This window comes from Hirundo rustica, chromosome 13 (genome assembly GCF_015227805.2).
Source record: "Hirundo rustica isolate bHirRus1 chromosome 13, bHirRus1.pri.v3, whole genome shotgun sequence".
NCBI classification, from domain to species: domain Eukaryota; kingdom Metazoa; phylum Chordata; class Aves; order Passeriformes; family Hirundinidae; genus Hirundo; species Hirundo rustica.
In genome coordinates, this window is record NC_053462.1 from 12,814,615 (window position 1) to 12,835,422 (window position 20,808).

The window sequence follows — 20,808 nt, forward strand, 5'->3', positions numbered from 1 at the left end:
CTGTGGTGCTGGATGGGTGCAGGATGGGTGCAGCGTGGGTGCAGGATAGGTTCTGGGGTGCTGGGATCCAGGATGGGCGCGGGGGTGCCCGGTGCCCGGGTCCTTCCCTCCGCCAGGGGCCGCGCCACGCCCTTGTCGGCAGCCTGGCCCGGCTGGCCCCATCTCGCTGGTCCAGGGGCCGGAAGCGGAAGTGCGGTGCCCCCCTCCCGCCGCTGTGCCGTGGCGGAAAGATGGCGGCGGCCATGGCATGAACGGGATCCGGCGCGGCCCCAGCGGTGAGCGCGGCCGCGACCTCTCCTCGGTCCTGAACTGGCGCGGAGACCACCGCGGCCCCTGGTCTCCTGTGTCCCTTCACCCCTGGGGCCAGCGGGAGAGTATCTGGGATCCCCGATACCTTTGGCGGACTGGCCCTCAGCTGCCCCCGGGCTTCCCTGGAGCTCAGCCCCTCCTCAGCCCGCGGGACCGGAGCTCCTCGCTTCCCTCCCGGCAGGTGGGCCGGGACACATCGCGGGTGATCCTTCCAGTGCCCCCTCGCCCCCGGCTCCCTCCGTTCTTTCCAATCTGTACCGCGTGTTTGCTGCTTGTCAAGTCTGCATTTATCCCTGGCTTCCTGGACTCCCTTCCCGGAGTATCGAGGTTCCCTTTATTCCCTTGGTGTCCACCTGTGCCTGCGCCCCTTCCTGGCTCCCTCCTTCCCCTCCTGGTGCCCCACTGTCTCTGTTTAGCAGGCAGGACTGCCCGGGAGGCATCTCTGGACTGCGCTTGTTCGCCCGGTGCCTCCTGCTGAGATCTTTATCCCGGTCTCTCTGCCTGCTCCCTGTGTCCTCCCGTGTTAGTTATCCCGCTCCCTTTGTCCCTTTCAGCCAAACCCCCGGGGTGCCGTGGGTCAATTCGAGGAGGTTCCCTGTGCCCTGAGTTCCACCCCGGTCCCAGTGAATGCGTGCTGTCCCTGCAGGATGAAGATGAAGTAGGGATGAAGTAGGGCTCTGACCATGGACCATGAGGCCCCCACGATCAGGCCCCGGCGCATCCAGAACCAGAACGTCATCCACCGCCTGGAGCGCCGCCGGATCAGCTCGGGCAAGGCCGGCACCCACTGGCACCAGGTCCGTGTCTTCCACCAGAACGTCTTCCCCAACTTCACCGTGGTCAACGTGGAGAAGCCGCCCTGCTTCCTGCGCAAGTTCTCCCCCGACGGCCGCTACTTCATCGCCTTCTCCTCCGATCAGACCTCCCTGGAGATCTATGAGTACCAGGGCTGCCAGGCGGCCGAGGACCTCCTGCAGGGCTACGAGGGGGAGATCCTGGCCAACGGCAATGACCAGAGGTCCGTCAACATCCGGGGGCGGCTCTTTGAGCGCTTCTTCGTGCTGCTGCACATCACCAACGTGGCGTCCAACGGGGAGCACCTGAACCGCGAGTGCAGCCTGTTCACGGACGACTGCCGGTACGTGATCGTGGGCTCGGCCGCGTACCTGCCCGAGGAGCCGCACCCGCCCTTCTTCGAGGTGTACCGCAACAGCGAGTCCGTGACCCCCAACCCCCGCTCGCCGCTGGAGGACTACTCCCTGCACATCATCGACCTGCACACGGGCAGGCTGTGCGACACGCGGACCTTCAAGTGCGACAAAGTCATCCTGTCTCACAACCAGGGGCTGTACCTGTACAAGAACATCCTGGCCATTCTGTCTGTGCAGCAGCAGACCATTCACGTCTTCCAGGTGACGCCCGAGGGGACGTTCATCGACGTGCGGACCATCGGCCGCTTCTGCTACGAGGATGATCTCCTGACCCTGTCTGCGGTGTACCCCGAGGTGCAGAGGGACACTCAGACGGGCATGGCCAACCCCTACAAAGAGCCCTTCATAAACTCCCTGAAGCACAGGCTGCTGGTGTACCTGTGGAGAAGGGCCGAGCAGGACGGAAGCGCTATAGCGAAAAGAAGATTCTTCCAGTACTTTGACCAGCTGAGGCAGCTCCGCATGTGGAAGATGCAGCTCTTGGATGAGAACCATCTGTTTATCAAATACACTAGTGAGGACGTGGTCACGCTGCGGGTGACAGATCCTTCCCAGGTATGGAACCACGGAATGGTTCGGGTTGGAGGGGGCCTTAAATGTCATCTAATCCCAACCACATTGCTAGGGGTCCGCTAGACCGGGGCACACATACTGCCTCTGTCTTCAGGCTACTCACTGCTTTGGGACAAGTGCTCAGGCATTACAATGCTGGGAGCTGTTCCTTAATGAGCCTGTAAAGGTTCTTTAGGATCACTAGTACCTGATTCTTGTGTAACTAACTTCTGTATCTTTTGTTTTCTTAGTTTCATTGCTTCCTTCCTTCTCACTTGCAAAATAAGATCTAATGTGTTAGCAAGGCCCTTTCTCCAAGGATTGTTCCCCATGCTCACAGATGTTCAATCCTCTTTCCTTCCCCAAATCCCCAACTGAATTTATTTTCAGCCAGTATTTTATACAGTGCATTTAAATGGTAGAGGTAGTCTCTCCCTTTTCTCGTGTATCTTCAAGCATGTTTTTCAAATATAATAGTCTTCATTTTCCCTGGTACAATTACCATTTCTGTTCTGCCTACATACTTAGTCTTTCAAGCTTCAGTAAGAGGTAGTATTTATGATCTCTCCAAATTGGAGTAGCAGCTTTTAGATCGGGCTAATGGGCCAATTGCTTCTCTTTTCAATTTAGTACTAAAGAAGTGGAATTAGAGCAAATGTAGCTCAGTCAATGCTGGGTCCCCCCAGATGTTTCACAACCCTGCATGTTTATCCTCTCTTTTTACTGCGTTTAGAGTGGTTGGTCACATTTTGAGCCCTGTGAAACCAAGAGGGGTTTTTTGAGCTAATTTTTATTCCTTTAATCAGCTTGGTTTTATTCTGTTGAAAGTATTTTGCATGAATTTGTAATAAATCTCCAATGCAGCATGTAGGTCTGATTGTTCCCCAGAAGTTTGTTTTCTCTCATGCACTTCTCTTTCCCACATCTTTGCCAGATCCAGGACTTAGGTCCTAGAAGAAGTAGACAGTAGCTCTTTGTGTGTTGCCTTTGCCCAGTTCTTCCTGGGAGATGACTGTGGTTTGTTTTATTTTCCCCTTCTCTGGCGTTTGTTTGAGGGAGTTGCTTTGGGAGGAAGTAGGTGAGGCTTTATCAAATCCATTTTGCCTGTTGCTGTAAAGCTGAATGCCTGTCTCAGAAATATCAAGGCTCTGTGGAAGTGGCCTGCAGGGTTCTGCTCGTTGCTGGTGTCTGGAATGAGCTCCTGACCCTGATGTAAATGTTTGTGGCAGACTCAGCTCTGCACTCTGCTGTGATTAGTAGGGCTTTTGTGCCTGGTTTGCTGCAGGGAGCTCTCGACTCTCTTCATCCCAGGGTTATTTTAAGATGCAGTTTGTGGTTTGTTTGCAGTGTGCCTCAGGCACTGGGTTTTACGCTGGAGGAAAAGCATCTCATTTCTCAGTTCTTCCAGGAGATAATTCCAGATGTGGAGCAGTCTCCACAGACCTGTCTGAACGTAGGCATTGTGTTAGGACTTCCTGAATAAAACTTGGCTCACAAAATAACTACAGCTCCCATTTTTCTTTAGTCAGTCAGACAAAGAACACAAAGTTTCGTCCAATTTCAGGCTCCTCTCTCCCCTCTGGCCTCTCTGCCAAGAAGGTTGAGGAGCTGCTGTTCATGGCTGTGGGTTGTGTGTTTGTTTGTCTGGGTCTGCGCCGTATCCTTTGAGATCTTTAAGAGTGTGCTCTGCATAGGTAGCCTGGGGCTTTGTTGCTGTTGTAGGCTTGTGTTGATAAGCTTGACAACATTGCTGTGTGCTTTTTGTGGCACTCAGCTGCTGCCTCCCGTGCTGTGATGCTGTTTTGGTGGTGTTATAGGTGCTGCAAAAGCAGTGAGGGATTCCCTGCTCAGGAACATCCTGTACATGTGTGTCTGTGTTAATCTGGCAAAGGAACTTTTTTTATTTAAAGCTGGTGGATACTCCCTGCAGTCTTCAGTGGTTTTAAAAGTTTTTCCTTCTGCTGTCTTCTCTTATTTTCTCTCTGCTCCAACCCCTTATTTCATAATGGCTTCCCTTTCCTCAGGCAGTAGTCTAGTGAGTAACCTCATCTAGTGTGCTTTGTTTGGACATGTGGGGGCTGGATTGTATTATCACACTCTATTTTGGGGCTGTAAAACTAGCAAACCTTGTGATATTTGCAGGTGGGTGGGGTGGACAGAGTGCCTGGTCATCCCTAAGCATTGCTTGGGAGCAGGAGGTGAAGCATTTAGGAATTGCCTCTTTTGACAGAAGACTTAATTAGATGCGTGTCTATACCACAGTAAATCCCTTTGAACTGGGGACAGGTTCTTATTTTGGGGTGCCAGCCCTCCTGTCTCTAATGAAAGCTACTTTTAATGACCAAGAATTAAATATGCCCTTTCTCAATGGGACGGGAATGTCATCTCCCTTTGATATAGCTGTGCTGACACAACATTGCCTTTTTTCCCAGTTTGTTGCTCATTCATGCCAGGATTCATTGCCATTGCCAATCCACAGCATATGATACAAGGGCCATCTTGCACAAGAACGTCAGCGTTAAGAAGAAGTCATTAATGTCTTTCAGATTTTCATTTCTGTGTTGGCAGGGTACCTGGAGGGCACAGATTTTTGTGGGCAGTGATGGAGTGCACAGTACACTAAAAAGGCTCATCTCTTGTGTGATGCAGATATTAAGGAGGTGAAGAAAATAATATATCTACGCAGAGGTAAAAATAATTTAAGGTCAGCTAGCACTGGATCTGAAGTAATTTTGTCAGCAGGAATGAAAATTAAATTTGGCACTTGAGTAAGTGTTTTGGACTCGGTGGAGGATAGAGAAGAAGAGAAAACAGTACGAGTTGAAAAATGGGGAGCCCATTAAGTTTTTGTAAATAATCACAGCTGAGAGGTGGATCATTTGGTTCATGTTGAGGCATTTCAATAGGAGAATGGATTAGTGAGGATGTAGCATTCTTCTGTGCTGCGGAAAATTTTGGATAGGGTCTGTGGTGTGATGTGGGGAGAAGGAAGGGACAGCTTCCTCACCTGGGCTCTCCTGGGTAACCTCTGCCTCTCTCCCCAGCCCTCGTTCTTCGTCGTGTACAACATGGTGACCACGGAGGTCATTGCTGTGTTTGAGAACACATCTGATGAGCTGCTGGAGCTGTTTGAGAACTTCTGTGACCTCTTCAGGAATGCCACCCTGCACAGTGAAGCTGTCCAGTTCCCCTGCTCAGCTTCCAGCAACAACTTTGCGAGGCAGATCCAGCGCCGGTGAGCCATTCGGAGCATGCTTTATTCCGTATAGACACACGCTCACCCCCATCTGCTGAAGGCCAGTATCAAACACCAACCCTGAGAAAACCACTTCCTTTGGTCCCCTTTGCCAGGTGGTGCAAGGGTCAGGGCTATACATGGTTCATCTTGCAGCCTGATGCATTTGATTTTATGTTTCACAGCATTTACCTTGTTAGAGGAAGGAACAAAGCAGCTGCGAACTGCTGCTTGGAAGAAAGGAAAGGAATTTTGAGGGTTTTTGTCTCTCCTTAAGTAGTAACTCTTTTGGAGGTTATTAAAGTGTTACTGCCCAGTAGCTTTGGTCCCTGAAGATACGATTTGTCTAGATGCTGGCATGATCCAGTTGGGTGTATTTTGCCAAGTGACGTTCTCTGAATTTAGTGTGCACCAAACTGTGTTCTGTAGAATTTCCTCGACATCAGTCACCAGCTTGTGGTTCTCATCACTGCAGAAAGGAAACTCATCTGCTTAGATCTGTTGTGAAACAGAACAAAATACCAAAATAACTTGGGTTTCTAGAATATGCTGTAACAGTCAGATGTGGTGTTAATGAGGCAGAGTGTGTTATTTCTCTAGGAAAATTTTGTTGTGACTCAGGTTGTTTTGTTCTTCGAGTGACTCGTTTCTCATCATCCAAAGTACTTGGCATCCACTTATGGGCATCAAGCTTCTGTTGACTTTAGGCTGATGTCACATAAATCTGACGAAGTTGACTATGTCTGTAACTTTCAAGAGCAGCCTGTCAGGAAATCCATAATGCTTAATGGGAGAGAGAATGAGAGAACTCACCAAAGACTCATGAAGAACAGCTCCTGCCTTTTGTTAAAGTAGAGAGGAGAGTCTTTTCATCCCCTTGCTACAAGGCCTGTAACAGGAGTGTTGTAACTTCCACAGCAAAGTACCATAGAGCATAGTCCACAGTGAGCTGGCTTCTGGCTGAGTGTTTATCCTCCTTACTGTATGACGTCCCTGCAGTTGATCTGACTCTTCTTGCACATGTAAAGTTTCAAATTTTACTTGGAAAGAGAAATCCAGCCTGTGTTAATCTCTCCACCAGGAAGAACTTTCAGCTCATTGTTGTTTCTGGAGATCTTTACGTTTCTCATCAAGGTTCTTCATCTAAGGTTTCTCCCTTTATGTATTTAAAATAATGGCTGGAGAGAGGAGGATTGTCAAGTCAGCATTAAGGGCTCAACTGTTACTGTGAAAACCCCCTGGCTTTTGCTCATGCTGCTCCCAGGCTTGATGGTAAAACTTGAATTGATTGATAAGCTGCTAATCCATCTCTCCCTGTTTCTGATCCTGTTCATTTCCTGTACTGCAGAGCAGCTGGGTCCAGACCTTGTGGGTAGGCACATTCTTCTCCTTCTGTCACTCTGGACATTCTGAGTGAGACAGTAATGATGAGGGAGGATGAAAAGGTCAGCAGAACCGGTTGATGCTTGAATCACTGTGATACATCTTTGGAATTGGGCTGTTTTGGTTCTTACACTGCAGCTGTTTGCTTTCCCTGTCAGTTTTCCTGCTCAGTTTGTTTAAGATGTGCTGTTCACCCGTGACTCTCGTGAACAAAAGGTGTCTCTTGCTTTGCTGCAGGTTCAAGGACACGATTGTGAACGCCAAGTACGGGGGGCACACGGAGGCCGTGCGGCGGCTGCTGGGGCAGCTCCCCATCAGTGCTCAGTCCTACAGCGGCAGCCCCTACCTCGACCTGTCCCTTTTCAGCTACGATGACAAGTGGGTGTCAGTCATGGAGCGGCCCAAGACCTGTGGTGATCACCCCATAAGGTAAGGGACGGGCCAGGGAGCTGTATGTGAGGAGAGGGTGGAGGAGTCCCTGTAAATCTCCTCTGCCGTGTGGCATCAAGTGTGCGGAAGAGGGAGTAGATGGAAGCCTTTCTCTTAGGAAATCCTTTCACAGGGGGATTTATTTCAGCAGTCCCACAAAACTTGGCCTCTCTCCTTTACAGTAGTGTGGATGTGTGGGAGGGCTCTTTATGTTTTCTCGCTGAGCTGCTCTGCTCTGGGGAAGGTTTGGGTGGTGAAGTCTCAGCCTTTTCCATATGAATGGTCTTGTTCCTCCTCCTCTTTTTGCAGTGCTGCTGTTGTGTTTGGGTTGTAGAGTGATACAGCTCTGATGTCTGCTTTCCTATGCTGGAAGGATCCTCTCTGAGCATGTGGGTTTAGTTGGCAAGGATTGCCTGGTTTGTCCTGTGAATAAAACAGTATCTGGGCTAGGTGTTACTCAGAAAGCCTGTGGTATTGATTGAGCTCTTTTCAGACTTCCCTTGTTTACTGTTCTCACCCTGGGAGCTCTACTCCTTTTCATACTCCCTTCTCTCTGTGATCTGTAGGAAATTTCTGTCTGTAGTAGGAATTTTAGCCAGGTGTCAGGGCCATTCTGTGCCTCTTCTGTCTGAGTCTCCAATGCTGGCAGAGAGAGTAAGTCTGAGTTTGAGAATAAGGAGGTTTGCAATGTTTCTTAAAGAAACATCAGGAACTATTCATTTCTTTTTGTTGGCTTGCAGCCATAGCTGCAAGAGATAGTGGTTAAAAATCCAACATCTCCAGCTTGAAAGGCTCAAAGAGCCTGAGTTACCCAGGCAGAATAGAATCTTTTTGCTCATAGTACTGCAGAAGGAAACCTATGCTCTGAAAACAAAGAGAGCCTTCAGTGCCTGAGTGCTTTGTTTAGTGATTGCACACATGTTGGGGGCTCAGGCAGCCTGGGGAGATCATTCTGGACCGCTTCCCGACTTTATTTTCATCAATGCATTCTCAAAAAGTGGTTTCATATCTCCCCTGGCCCTGACTCAGGTGGCGGGGAACTTCTGATTATTCCTGCGCTCTCAATTCCCAAATTATGTATATTTAATTGATTCTTCTGCCTGTATGATTTGGTTTGATCTCCAGCTTCCATGTTATCTGCAAAGAAAGCCTGCCCTTTTCCCCCTTGTCATGCTTGACGTTGGGAAAACTTGCAGGGTGGCAGTTGTCTGCCAGCGCCAACCTGCGCCCGGCTCCCGCGGACAAAAGGCAGCAGAACCGCAGTCATTTGCTGCGGTGGAGTCTTTGTAGTAAACAAAGCCAAGTGCCACCTTCCCTCCCTCCCCTGAGCAAACCAGCGTTTCAGAGCCAGAGCTTTTAAAGCTCAAAGCTGTGCAGAGTCAATTAGGACTTGAATAGAGCCTCGGAGCAGTGGGGCTCCTGGTTTTTGGAAAGTAAGCAGAAGATGAGGCGCTAACCTTAACCGTTCAGTAGCTGAGATAGTGCTGCTGTGGTTCTCACATGCAAAACAAAGGGATCAATAAAATAATGCCAGCTGCCTGTTGGGGTTAGAGGGCTTGGAAATGAGGGAGCACAGGATTTGTAATATAAGTCCTGTAATTGTCTGGAATGGAAAACCCTTCAGTAGCAAAGGGTGTTTTAATCTGTGTGCAGTTTCCTGGTGTGATGTGTGAGCTAGGAAGGCTTCCAGACCTTTTCCACGTCAATTCAATATTTCTGTGCACTGTGTTCTTTTAACCCTTAGTGCTTTTCTGCATCCCAGAAGGTTCAATTCTGCCTACTTAAGAGACCAGTGGTTGTTTGCTGTCAGATGGGAAGGACTTTAGGTTCCCCATCACCACCACCTTCCAGTCTCTTTTCAGGAGGCTCGAAGAGATATTCAGTGGGTGAAATGATGGCACTTGAAGGAAGAGCCTCTAACACAGCTCTACTTATAGCAGGGGGTCTGTAAAATCCATCTAGATGGCTAATAAGGAGCCATTTAACCAAAGAATTGGTCTGCAGACAAATCTTCCATTTTCCTACGCTTTGAAAAGGCTGGTCTTGCTGTTTCTGTTGACATACAATTTTATATTGCAGCGCCTAATTTATCCCCGGAATGAGAGCCTATGGAAATGGCCTCTGATTGCAGAGCACTTTTAAAAATACCTTTAAAAATACCAAACTGAGCACATCTTTAAGATTACAGGGAGCTTCATCTTGAGTAGTAAATTGTTGTGAATTGGGGGAGAGGAACAGATGGGGGACTGTGCTTTATTTAAAGAATGACCCTCTGCATACCCAGCCTTGTGTAGGAGGGAAAGGGCTTTTTGAAAAGCCAAATACCAAGATTGTGACTCTCTTGCTGGGTTCTTGTGTGCAATTTTCAGGCAGGGCTGGCTGGCACTTTGATTCAGAGGAAGGGAGAGGAGAGTGGCCCTCCAGGAAGAACATGAGGTTCTCAATAGGCTGTGTTGTTAAAATGTGGAGTATGTCTGCTCCTGAAACAGCATCGCTGGTATCTGTCATCATTCGTTCTTCCAGGCTGAGAGCTGAGTGCATCGTATTGCTGGCAGGGGGGAGATGTGCTCCGACATTAAAAGCATTCTTGGAGTTAAAATCAAGAGGAAAATGCAAAATACCTGCATGCACTAAGTGTTGGTGGAGAAAGAAAACAGCTGGGAGGCATAATGGCCATTCTGTGCCCAAAGCTGGAAGAGGTCTAATGAAAATGGTCTAACAAACAGAAGCAGCTTCAGGGTGAGGACTTGAGTAAGAGCCCAGCTACTTGGTGAAGGTACCACATCCAGAAACCTCCACCACTACATCCCAAAAGCCCTCTCCAAAGTCTCAGGGAGGATGGGATCCTTGCAGAGAGTCCTATGTTCTGACAGCAGCAGAGGACAGTGGTGTTACCTGCTTATGTCAGTTACACAGAGTGTGCAGAGGAGGTTCAAGAAGCAAAGAGCCTCTCTGGGCTCACCTGTTTTTCAGTGCTGTTTGTCTCATCCCCCTGAAAATGTTCCCTCTGTGCTGGGGCTGTGTTCCAGAGCTCACCTGTTTGGAGAGATGTGAGCTTGACCCACAGGCAGGTGTGTGGGTGATAGCAGAAGGTCATAGGGTTTTCCTTGACCTCTGTCCTTGCTGTGGCTACTGAATCCAATTCATCAGGAACCTCCTGCACAGCCTATCTCATTAATGCTTTCTTGGGGGCAAGCTAGAAGGAATTGCAAAGCCTTGCTTGAACTGTACAGTACAACATGGCAGGATTGGGTCAACATCCTTGACTGAACAGGGATGTAGCAGGCACAAGGACAGCGATGTAAAGTCTTCCCTGGCAGTACCAGGGGGAGGAAAGGGTGGTCTGACACTCTCCGTGAAGGCCATTGCTAAGGGACTGGAGCTCAGTTCTGTACAATGTGTCTGCCTTAGGGATCAAGGAGAGCAGCTTGCATTAAGAGAGGATGGAGAGCCATCACAGGTGTGGTCTGAACCAAACTGACTCCTTCTTGTGAAGTCAGCTTTGTCCATCAATGTGACAGGCAGAGCTCTCTCACTGCTAATAATAAAAGTGATGCTTTTCTGGACAGTGGAAAACAACTGCCCTGAGAGGGACTTTCCTGCAAAGCCAAGAGCCAGACACGCTGCTAAGGACTTTCTGCCCCTCAGGGCGCACCAGAGCTTGAACAAGGCACTCGTGTCTGTGTGCGAAGAGCCCAGATGGCAAAGTCAATAGTCAGGAACAGCCATAATTGACTTTCTCTTCCTTTCAGATTTTATGCTCGTGATTCTGGCCTGCTGAAGTTTGAGATCCAGGCGGGACTCCTGGGGCGCCCCATCAATCACACGGTGCGGCGCCTGGTCGCCTTCACCTTCCACCCCTTCGAGCCCTTCGCCATCTCGGTGCAGCGCACCAACGCCGAGTACGTGGTGAACTTCCACATGAGGCACAGCTGCACCTAGAGGCGCTCGGGGCCGCTCTCCTTGGCTCTGCGCCACGGGTGCACCAAAGGCGGACGCTCGTGCCTGCCGGGAAACCAAACCATCGCTCCTGGAAAGAGGCCTCACCTGGGAGCTCCTACCAGCGGCATCTCGCAGGGCCCTCAGCCTCAGCTGTGGAAAGCTGAGCCACCCCAGTTATGGGGGTGGATGCTGCTTCTGACCTTGTTTGTACTGTGAAGATCCCCCTGCGTTAAGCACCGCTGTCCTTCCCTGTTCCTGTTGATGAACGAGGCGTAGCTGAGGTTCCTTTCCTGGTTTCCCAGAGGCGTGGCTGTTTTCTATCCTGCTGTGGGTGTTAGGATGGCAGAGATGGAGCTTTGCATCACGCGTGTGGAGCGCTCACTTCTGCACTGGTGCTCTCCTACCTTGTTGGGCAAATGGCTTGTCACAGTGGGAAGGGATGGGAGCCATGGGGAGGGCTTGGATGCAGCTACCCCTGTGTATCTTCAGAATTGCTAGGGAAATGAGATCCTGCTCTCATCCACTCAATCTACTCACATCATTTTAATATGCAAGAGGTCAGGAAAAAAAAGGTGTGGGAAATCACTACATTCGAGAGACACGAGGTGTGTTCCTGACTCTTATGCAAGTCACTTAATCTTTGTGCCTTAGTATTGTAAAAGCTCCCGAGGGAGAGGTGGTGTTATACCAGCAGGCCAGGGCAGCTGATTGTGTCTGTAATGCACGAGGAGGTGGGTGCAGGAGGAAGATGGGTGTCCGGGAAGGGTGTGGAGAGCAACGGCAGCTCCCTGGTCATGTCAGAAGGACTTCTCTGCAGTGTGGGGGTTAATCCTCACAGCCATCTGCAGGTTTCTCTGCTGAGGGAGACCCAGCTGCTGGCACCCTCCAGTGTGCTGTAGTACCAGCATGGAAAATTAGTAGGGTTTGCCCAGGAAGAAGGGTGGAGACCGGAATTCATGTTCACTGCTGTGGGTGGGCAGTTTGGAGATGATCAACAGTTTGTTGACTTAGGTCGCTTGCCTCTGTCTGTTTGATATGCTGTTCTCTGTGAGAACCCAGATGCTGTTTCCAGGCTTCAGAGCACAGCTGGCCAGTGTGTCAGTGTTGGCTGGACCATGGCAGTATTTGTGCTGCTGATAAATTAAGCTCCTGGGTGTAATTACCTGCCACTGTGGGCTGGTGAGGATGCTGGCTTGCCCTTCTCTCTTAAAAATGGAGTTTTGGGTTGTAGGCCAACATTTAGGGGTTTTTACATGAGGGCTGGTTTATGACTGCTGCCAGGCAGCACAGCCATCCCAGCATCACGATGTGCTCCATCAGAAGCTGGAGCCTGTTCTTGTCCCATTCCTTTTGCAGGTACAGTGGGGGCAATAGAAAATTGGTGCTAATACACAGGAGACCCTTTTCATTAAAGGACCCTGTGGGTGTCTTGATTGGACCAAAATGAGCTGTGGGTGATGTATTGTGGCCACATGCCTGTGAAGAGGAGTGTTGGAGTCTTGCATTCATTTTGCTGGTGATGCACTGGAGAAGAACTGTATGGGTGGGGGTGCCTGCTCATGGTATGAGTGGTGGACCTCAGAATTAAGGGTTTCCTGGGGTCCTTGAATCAGCCTTTGCTCTCTGCCTCAGCATACTTCTCTCCTGGTCCTGTTAAACATATTTCTAGGGAAGACATTGCATTTCACTGCTCTTTTCCTGTTGTTTGCACTGTTGGTGTCTCAGGTCTGTCAGGAGTGCTGGCGGGTCAGGAGACTGCTAACAGAGGTGTCAGTGCTTTAGCTGCAGGTTCTCTCATCTAATAACACTATTTGTCGAGGGTTTAGGGTTTTATCTTGTGATCTGTTCCTCAAACATTCAATTAAAGCTCCAAGTGGAGAATGGTTTGCACACTGTAGATCATGGATTTACCTCCCTCTGCACCGCTCTCACAGCTGTTTGCACTTCAGTATGAGACTTTTTTTCCCCCAAAGCTTCCAGCAGCTCCATCTGAGACTGTGTTTTCTCCTTGGTGTCACAGCCTCAGGAAGTCAGTTCTTACTAAATTAGCTGTCAGAGCTCCAATGAGACTCTTTTTTCAGTGACAAAAATATAAACTTCAGCATTTCTGTAGAAGGGGCTTTTGCCAAATTCAGGCTGTCCTGTGTGAAGCAGAGAGTGTGGCACGGATTGTTTGACTTGGGGCTGAGAAAGAGATCTGTTCTTCGTTCTGCCATTAAATTCTGAGGCTGGGGGCAAATCTCTTCCTGCTCCAGCTGGTGTTTTCTTCTCCGTAAATGAGGCCAAAAACATATTTTCAGCTTTTGTAAAACACTTTGAGATTCATGGATAAAAAGTGCTGGATAAGTGCTAAGTATTTTCTTATTATGTTTGCAGACAAACTGTTCATACTGGGTACTAATTGCCTTGGAGTAGCATAGCAGATCCTCTGGTCTTGGCTGCTGCATTTTATATCAACAACAGAGTTAATTTTATTACAGAAATGTATGGAAAGAAGAGTCTCTCATGCTTGAAATTTTGATGCTTTTATTTAAGAATCAAAAAGTGTGTGTGGTGGGGAGGGTGGGAGAAAAGGGGAGATATTTTCTACCTGATATTTTTCCTAGGCTAGGGTAAAGATTTGTTAGCAACACAAAACAAAAACAGAATAAACAGAATTTGCTTTAAGAGTCTGACTTATTGTCTTTGTCTCCAAAAAATCTGAATGGTATAGATGGGAATTCCTTCACTAAGAGTTGACAGGGGTATGCCTTGGACTGTGCAGACATATCACACGGGATCTTGCTGCCTCTTCCTGGCACTTGCACTACAAGTGTGCTTAAGAGTATTCCCACCTAAGGCATTTCTGTAGTTTCTGCAGATTTCTCAAATTCTTGCCTACATGAATTAATGCCGGGAGAGGAATTTTTGGTTACATTTTTCCCTTTGTATATTATTACCAGCCCAGCTTGTATCCAGGGACTCTTCCGTTATTCCATTTACAGCATTTATCTAACCTTTTGGTCATTTTCTGCATAAACAAGGGATGAAAGCTTGTTGTGGTTTAACCCCAGCTGGCAACTCAGCCCCACAGAGCCACTTGCTCACTCCCTCACCAGTGGGATTGGAGAGGGAATTGGGAAAGTAAAAGAGAAGACTTGTGGGTTGAGGTAAATGCTGATTAATGGGTAAAGCAAAAGCCACATGCAAGCAAAGCAAAACAAGGAATTAGTTCACACTTCACATGGTCTGCGAGGTGTTTAGCCATCTCCAGGAAAGCAGGGCTCCATCCTTTGTAACTACCCCAGCCAAAACCAGCACAAAGCTGAACACACCTTGCTTGGCAGAGTAGACAGTCAACTGCTTTCAGGTTGGGCTGAGGCACTGAGATTTTCCATGAGTTGCTCCCTGCCTCTTTGCAGAAGAGTCTGGCTGAGAACTCTGCAGCATCCCTGTTTGTGTTAGTTCCTCTAACCATCTGCATCTGGAGCATGAAAGTGATTTTCCTTTGAACCTTTCTTCCATTTCCCAGATGCTTTCCTGTGCAGACCTTGAGCACACCAGAAAGCTCTTGAGCCCGTGGCTCTTCAGATAGGCACTAAGTGACAAGGAGATGTTTGAGCTGGAAACCGTGTTTGACTGGCAGCAAAATCCCATCTTTTGTTACTTCTTGTGCTGCCTTTGCTTTAAGAAAAAAAAGTAGTGAAAGCAGGACAGGCGCATTATTTCTCATATAAAAGCCATTAGACAGCAAGGCACAGAAATTCCATTAGAGCCAAGCGTATGGATATGTTTAAGATGTGTCCCTACTAAAGACTCCTATCAATTAACCTTGCAGTGCTCATGGCTGGCGCTGATTTAGCTGCTTGTGTGTACTGACAGGACCTTCCTTTTTCTCAGGTGCTGCATTATTAGGCTCTTCTCTTGGTCATTTTGACTCAGCTAGAAGAATCAGATTTCTGATGCTTTAAGAAATCTTTTTCTTCTTTATGATCTGTCTTGCTACTTTTCTGACAGCTTTTCCTGCAAGGATCTCTCAGGGCTGCGAGCAGAGGTGATAAAGGGATAGCAATGAGACAAATCTGCCTGTTGTCCTTCTGTGAGCTTTTATCAGATAGACACTGCAGAGCAAATGATGTCCTGTGCACAACGGGACAGGATTTTGTGAATTTACTTCTTGTTTACTATGCAAGTTCCAGAGTCTCTGTCATTGATGTGCCTGAATCTTGTGCTTCCCTGTCTTGTTACACGATTGTAAAAGCTTTTCTGGTCAAATACTCCTCAGGAGGAGGGAATGGTGGAATGCTGAAATGGCTTTTTATTTTTTTTATTGTTTTCCTTGCTCCGGGGCTGTGGGGGCTGTGGGCTGAACAGTGCAGTGCAGTTCCAGCCTGGTGCTGGCTCAGGCAGCCGCAGCCCCTGCTAGAGCTGTTTGCTGGCCAAAGTCTGATTTGACTTTGTTTCTCTTGGGGAAGAGCTGCACTTACTGTGTAAGGAAATGAGTTCTCAGAAAAATACTGATGTGGGAAAAACACTGAATGGCACTTTTTTTTTTAATGATGTTTTGACATAAAAATACTGCAGTTTTAAACCAGCGATCTGGAAACTGGTAATTCATGGCCGACTGCTGTGGTCTTGCATGTGAGAAGAACTGGAAAGAGACACATTGCCCTTGGTTCTGGCCACTCAGGGCTGTGCTGCAGCATCTGGGTAACTTGTGGGTCCTCACTTGGTTAAGGAATTGAGGACACTTATGGAGGAGTGTGATGGGATGGCTCATGGATGCCCAGGGCCCTTGGATAACACTACCAAGTCCCTAGCATTTGCTGCGTTCTGCTTTGTCCAGGTATGAACTGGAGCCTTTGGAGGAGTTTATTTTCTGCGGATGACAAAACTAGTTTGAGTTCAGTCTTTTTAAAGCCAGGAACATGTTATTTCTACTTTCCATAGCTGTCTTCTTTCCTTCTACTCAGGAGCTTTGCAAAATACCAAATGTAGTCCAGAGCAGGCCTGGCTCTGCACAGAGGACTCCCTAAGCCCCTGTTTTCAGCAGTGAATCGTTCCCTCTGAAAGCTACTCTTGCACAAGTTCATCCTTCCCTCTGCCAGTGTCCTTCCTCTGTCCAGGCAGCACTGACATCCAGCCCTGGGCCGGAGCCCCGCCAGCCTGGGGCTGCTGGGGCACTGGGGATGTGTGGGACCAGTTGCTTAAGGGGCTTGGAGGGGTGGGAAGCGGGCAGGTGGCAGGGGAGCCCTGCCAGGGCCATCTGGCTGCTGTTGGACCCGATTTTAGGGTGTTAAGAGCAGTGGGCAGCACTGCTGCATCCCTGTGAGTGCCTGCTCGCTGCTGCTGAGCTGGTCATTTGATAGCTCCTCGGTGCTCCTCGGAGGCCTAAAATGGAGCAGTGCCGGATTAGATGTACCCAGTGCCCTTGGCGAGCTCCGGGGAGATATGATCCTCCATCCTCGCCCTCCCGCCTCCGACCTGCTGGCGCCCAGTGCCGTCTCCACAGCAACGGGGAGAAGCAGCCCATCCGCATGGAAACGGCCTTGCTGTGCCCGCCGGCCGGCTCGGGAAAGCGCCTCAGACGGCGAGCTTGGAAAGGTGAGGGGCACCAGCACCTCTGTGGCCACCAGCAGGGAGCCTTGGCCCGAGCTGCGGGGCTGAGCGCACACGCTGTGGGTTTCTGCGGCGCTGGCGCTGTCCTTGCGTGTGGGACTGCCATCCCAAAACACCGGCGCTGCCCCGGTGCAGAGCCAGCACGTGCTCCGTTGCCTCTGACTGTGACGGATAATTTTCATTGCTGCTGCCCTATTTTTTTGGGGGCTGGTCCTGAAGTCAGAGTAAGGTCCAGATTATCTGTGCTGATACCTGCAGCAGCGTAGGTAGGTCACTGGTTCACCTCTGACTGGTTAGTACTTAATGCTTGTAAAATCCCTCTTTGTAAGGAAGAAGGAGCAACTGGCAGCTAAACTGGGTCGCCTGTAACATAGGACAGACAAATGTCATCTCGTCAGCATGATTGTGCAGTGCAGCCTGTCTGGCTTTGGGCAGCAAAGTCTGAGTTAATCCTCATCCTGCCTCCTACCCCTCAAATCCCCCATCGGCTGCTTCCCCAGAGAGGGCTCAGGTTTGAGGGTGATGTTGGTGCTGATCTGCTGGTGCTGATAAGGGCTGGGGAGAGCGGCTCTGCTGTGCAGCTGCCTGTGGCCAAGCGGGGTTTGTTCCAGTTTTACACTGGCGCTTTGGTGACTGTGCCTCTTGGCTGCAGGATCACTAGGAAGGGGATCTCCCCAGCCAGCATCACTTCTTCTTTGGATGGATTTTGGTAGATGGGGCTGGTTTTACAGCCATGTCCAGGGACAGATTGTCCCAGAGCATCTCCCAGTGCTGGAGAAAGCCGCTTCCCAGCCATCGGCCTTACTACAAAGTCCACAGGGCTGGCCAGTCTAAATTTGCATTTCTTGGTCAGGAAATTGCTATTTCTGTGGATTTGGCAGGAGCAAAACAAAAGGCAGCACCCAGTTCTTGCCAAGGGGCTGTGTGAGAGCCTGGCTGGCAATTAGGAGAGCAAGTTGTGTGCTTGCCGGCTGGTGCGTGAAGAGATGAGTCCTATTTCACCTCACCTTGGGACCTGCAGAAGGGGCAGAGGATGAGAGACAGGTGGCTAAAATATGTCATTCTCCTGCCTGGAGCCCCAAGTTTTATTTGTTACCTGGAGCCCTGTGTGGGTGGGAAGCCTGGCTGCTGTGCAGAGGAGCCCCTTGTGCCCAATCCTTTCTCCCTTCTGCTCACTTTTTCCTAGAAAATCAAGTGGTGTGGTTGCTGCTGGAAGCAGCTCTCCCAAGCAATGGTTGTTAGGGCTCCAGAGCTGCTGAGATGTTTGGGTCCAGGTGCACAGCTTCTGCTCTCATGGGCACTGGAGGGGGGTTATGGACTATGGAGAAATTAGAGGACCCTTCCAAGTGGCACTAGTGCAGGGGAAGCTTGGAGAAATCAGCAGAGGATGTGTGAGTGGTTTCAAAAAAAACCAAAATAGCATCCAGGCCTGGGTCCGCTCTACATCTCCCCAAGAGGACGTTGCAGCCCCGCTTCAGCATCAGTCTGGGGACTTGGATGCTCTTAGGCTGTTCATTAGTAAAACCTCTGAGCAGTTCTTACTGCCATTGAGTACCCATTAATGCCTCTTCAGAGAGAGGAGAGCATTGGGAAAGCACAAAAACAATCCGAGGGCCCTTTATCTCTTTTTGGTCTGAGAGGTCATGGGCTGAGGTTGGAGAGGAAGAGGAGCCAGGTGGGGATGCCAGGCCTGAAAGCAGCACCGTGATTATCTGCCGAAGTCTGAGTGCAAAAACATAACCTGATTTGAGCTATTACTTTTTCAAGACTCCCGGAGGTGCTTTAGGGTTATAAACACCTACTCAGTGACCGGCTTTGTGCACATCTCGAGCCAGGTATTCCCACACCAGGGGGAAAGCCAGCAAAACCTGCACAGATGTCTTTAACAGCTACAGCTGGGCTGCCGTAAGCCACCCCTACTGCTACAGTTTATTAGCACTGCAGGGTCTGTCCCCTTCTCCCCCTTCTCCCTGCTTGCTTGTGTGTACAGTCAGCTGTTAAAGGACACTGACATCACTTAACGCTTTAATTGAATCTCACAAAGGGATCCAAATTGGCTGCCTGACTCGTCACTGAGATGCTCATGGAAGAAATAGTAAATCACCAATTCAGCAGATAAAGCTGCTGCTCAGGGTAGAAAGTCCTGGTTGCTGGGGATTGGGAAGTAATTCCTCTTTGCAGAATAATACACTATTAGGGAGATGGCTGAGGGCTATTTTTCCAGGCCACCAGGTGCCATCCCTGTCCAAGAGAAGGGAAACTAAGTTAGACTAACTCCCCAAGGTGGTGTGGCACGCAGTAAGGGGTAATCAGACCTGAGGCAGCATTTTATCTGTAAGTCAGGAGACTTCTGTTTTACACAGGGATTTACAGGGATACAATTGAGAGAGGTCCACGTGACCGTTTATTTAGAACAAGGCAAAACCCGAGGAAAGGCCGGGTTTGAACCAGGATGAAGCTTTGCAGCCAGCAGCAATTTCTGAGATTGTTTCACAGAAAATGTCATCTTTGAGTGTAGGGAATCGAAAGTTAGGAGGGAATGGAGAGAAGAATGTCCAAGAACAATAGGGAAGCCCAGAGGGAGAGGATATGATCCTAAAGAGAGTGCTAATGCTGTGGCCATGCTACTGACAAATAAACTAATTGCTGCTCAGGAGGAATGTGAGCCAGTAAAAAACAGCTTTCCACCCAGACGCCAAGAAAAGCAATTAGAACTCGTAAACACCAGTGTCTGACTAAAACCAGGTCCTTAATTAATAGTTTCATTTGACGGGTAAGGAAATCGTTAAGCACTATTGGTATCTATTAATTCCCCCGAACCACAATAGTTTTAAGCCTTCTTCCACTGCACAGTGTGTGTGGGAAGGAGCACCCGAGCCCTAGCTTTGTGTAGCTGTGCTCCCTCACCTCACTGACTGCCCCAGAGCCCCAGGATGTGCTGCAGGATAAACAGCTCAGACTGTGCACTAAGTTAGAACATGGTTTTGGGAGTGCTCCATCAGGGCAGGAGAGAAAGTGGACGGAAAATGTGATTTCAGTAAAAAGCTGTACAACTGAAGTACTGTGCCAGGGAGCTCACAGTACTGGGAGCTGGGAGTCTGGCAGATTTGCATCATGCTGTAGAGATCCCAGCCACTGAGCCATGGAGAACAGTGTCAGCTGCTTCTGTCCAGCGCAGAGGGTGTTACAGGACTGTCAGTCAAAGGAAGAAGTAGGGGTAGCTACCAGAAATAGGTAGGGAAGGTGGGGGACATAAAGCTTCCCACTGTATAAGCAGTGGTGATGCACTGGCAGACTTCCTAAAACCTTCACAAACACCCAGAAACCAAGAGTGTTAAGGAGTGGCCTTTACAAAGGACACAGCCTTGATTTTAAGTCTGGGTAAGATGAAGATTTATTCTTGTTTTCTGCCTCTCGATTCACCCACATACTCTTTCCTGAATTCCAGAAGGACCACAGATCTCTTCACAGTCTTACTTTTCAATTTGTTCTGCCATCTTCATGTGGCGCGGGCACCTCTGCATTGATGCAATGAACAGGCTGTAGTGGAGAACAGCACTGTTTGGTTTTCTGTTAGACAAACCTGCCAGCACAGCCTGGTGCCCCTCCTTTGTCAGGCTGGTCGCTGTGCTGGGCAGACACCAGCTCAGCCTTGCTGTGAGCACATCACACGCCTCTGCCCCAGCCAGCTGCCTGTATACTCAGAGTTCATCTTGGCAGTTTGTGGCTGACCTGCTGTCTTCTTCTTAAAAAGCAGAATATTAAGTCCCTAGTGCAGCCATATTTCTGGAGTGAGGGGGAAACTCTTCTAGTGTGTCAAACCTACGGAAGAGCCACTCTTCCTCACTGGCAAATCAGTGACAGCTCAAGGAACTTCCTTTTAAGATCACCCACCCTCCCTTCAAATTCAGAGAGCTGGACTAAAGTAGATTTGTCTGAATCTTGTTTTTTCCTGTCAAATGTAACTCAACAGGCTTTTCTAAGCAGTGATTTCCTTCAAAACATGCTGCATGCCACTCAGCCCCATGAAGGAGGTTCACTGCCTTGTTGCTATGGCACCCTTTCTCTAAAGAGGGAGAAAATAGTTAACTATGCAATTTAAGAAACTACAGAGAAATGACAGAATGAGAAATAATAGGAAGATTCTGC

General features: G+C 49.2%; 1 protein-coding gene across 4 annotated transcripts; it reads left to right on the forward strand.

The window, feature by feature from the left end:
• Positions 1-202: 202 nt before the first annotated feature.
• DET1 (DET1 partner of COP1 E3 ubiquitin ligase) lies at positions 203-13,699 on the forward strand. 4 transcript variants are annotated; one of them, XM_040077191.2, is made up of 5 exons: positions 203-490; positions 956-2,075; positions 5,117-5,307; positions 6,928-7,119; positions 10,872-13,604. In XM_040077191.2, the coding sequence occupies exons 2-5, from the start codon at positions 993-995 to the stop codon at positions 11,059-11,061; spliced, it is 1,656 nt and encodes a 551-aa protein (XP_039933125.1). In that variant the 5' UTR covers positions 203-490; positions 956-992; the 3' UTR covers positions 11,062-13,604. The 4 variants fall into 4 exon arrangements, with proteins under 4 accessions (XP_039933125.1, XP_039933126.1, XP_039933128.1 ...); XM_040077192.1 differs by having other exon boundaries at positions 203-275; positions 864-2,075; XM_040077194.2 differs by having other exon boundaries at positions 212-275; positions 10,872-13,699.
• Positions 13,700-20,808: the final 7,109 nt, after the last annotated feature.

Excerpts from the sequence above, each read along its gene's own strand:
- DET1 (XM_040077191.2), top strand. The coding sequence starts at position 993 with ATGGACCATGAGGCCCCCACGATCAGGCCCCGGCGCATCCAGAACCAG. Across the intron at positions 2,076-5,116 it reads GGGTGACAGATCCTTCCCAG|CCCTCGTTCTTCGTCGTGTA; the intron begins GTATGGAACCAC and ends CTCTCTCCCCAG. Across the intron at positions 5,308-6,927 it reads GCGAGGCAGATCCAGCGCCG|GTTCAAGGACACGATTGTGA; the intron begins GTGAGCCATTCG and ends GCTTTGCTGCAG.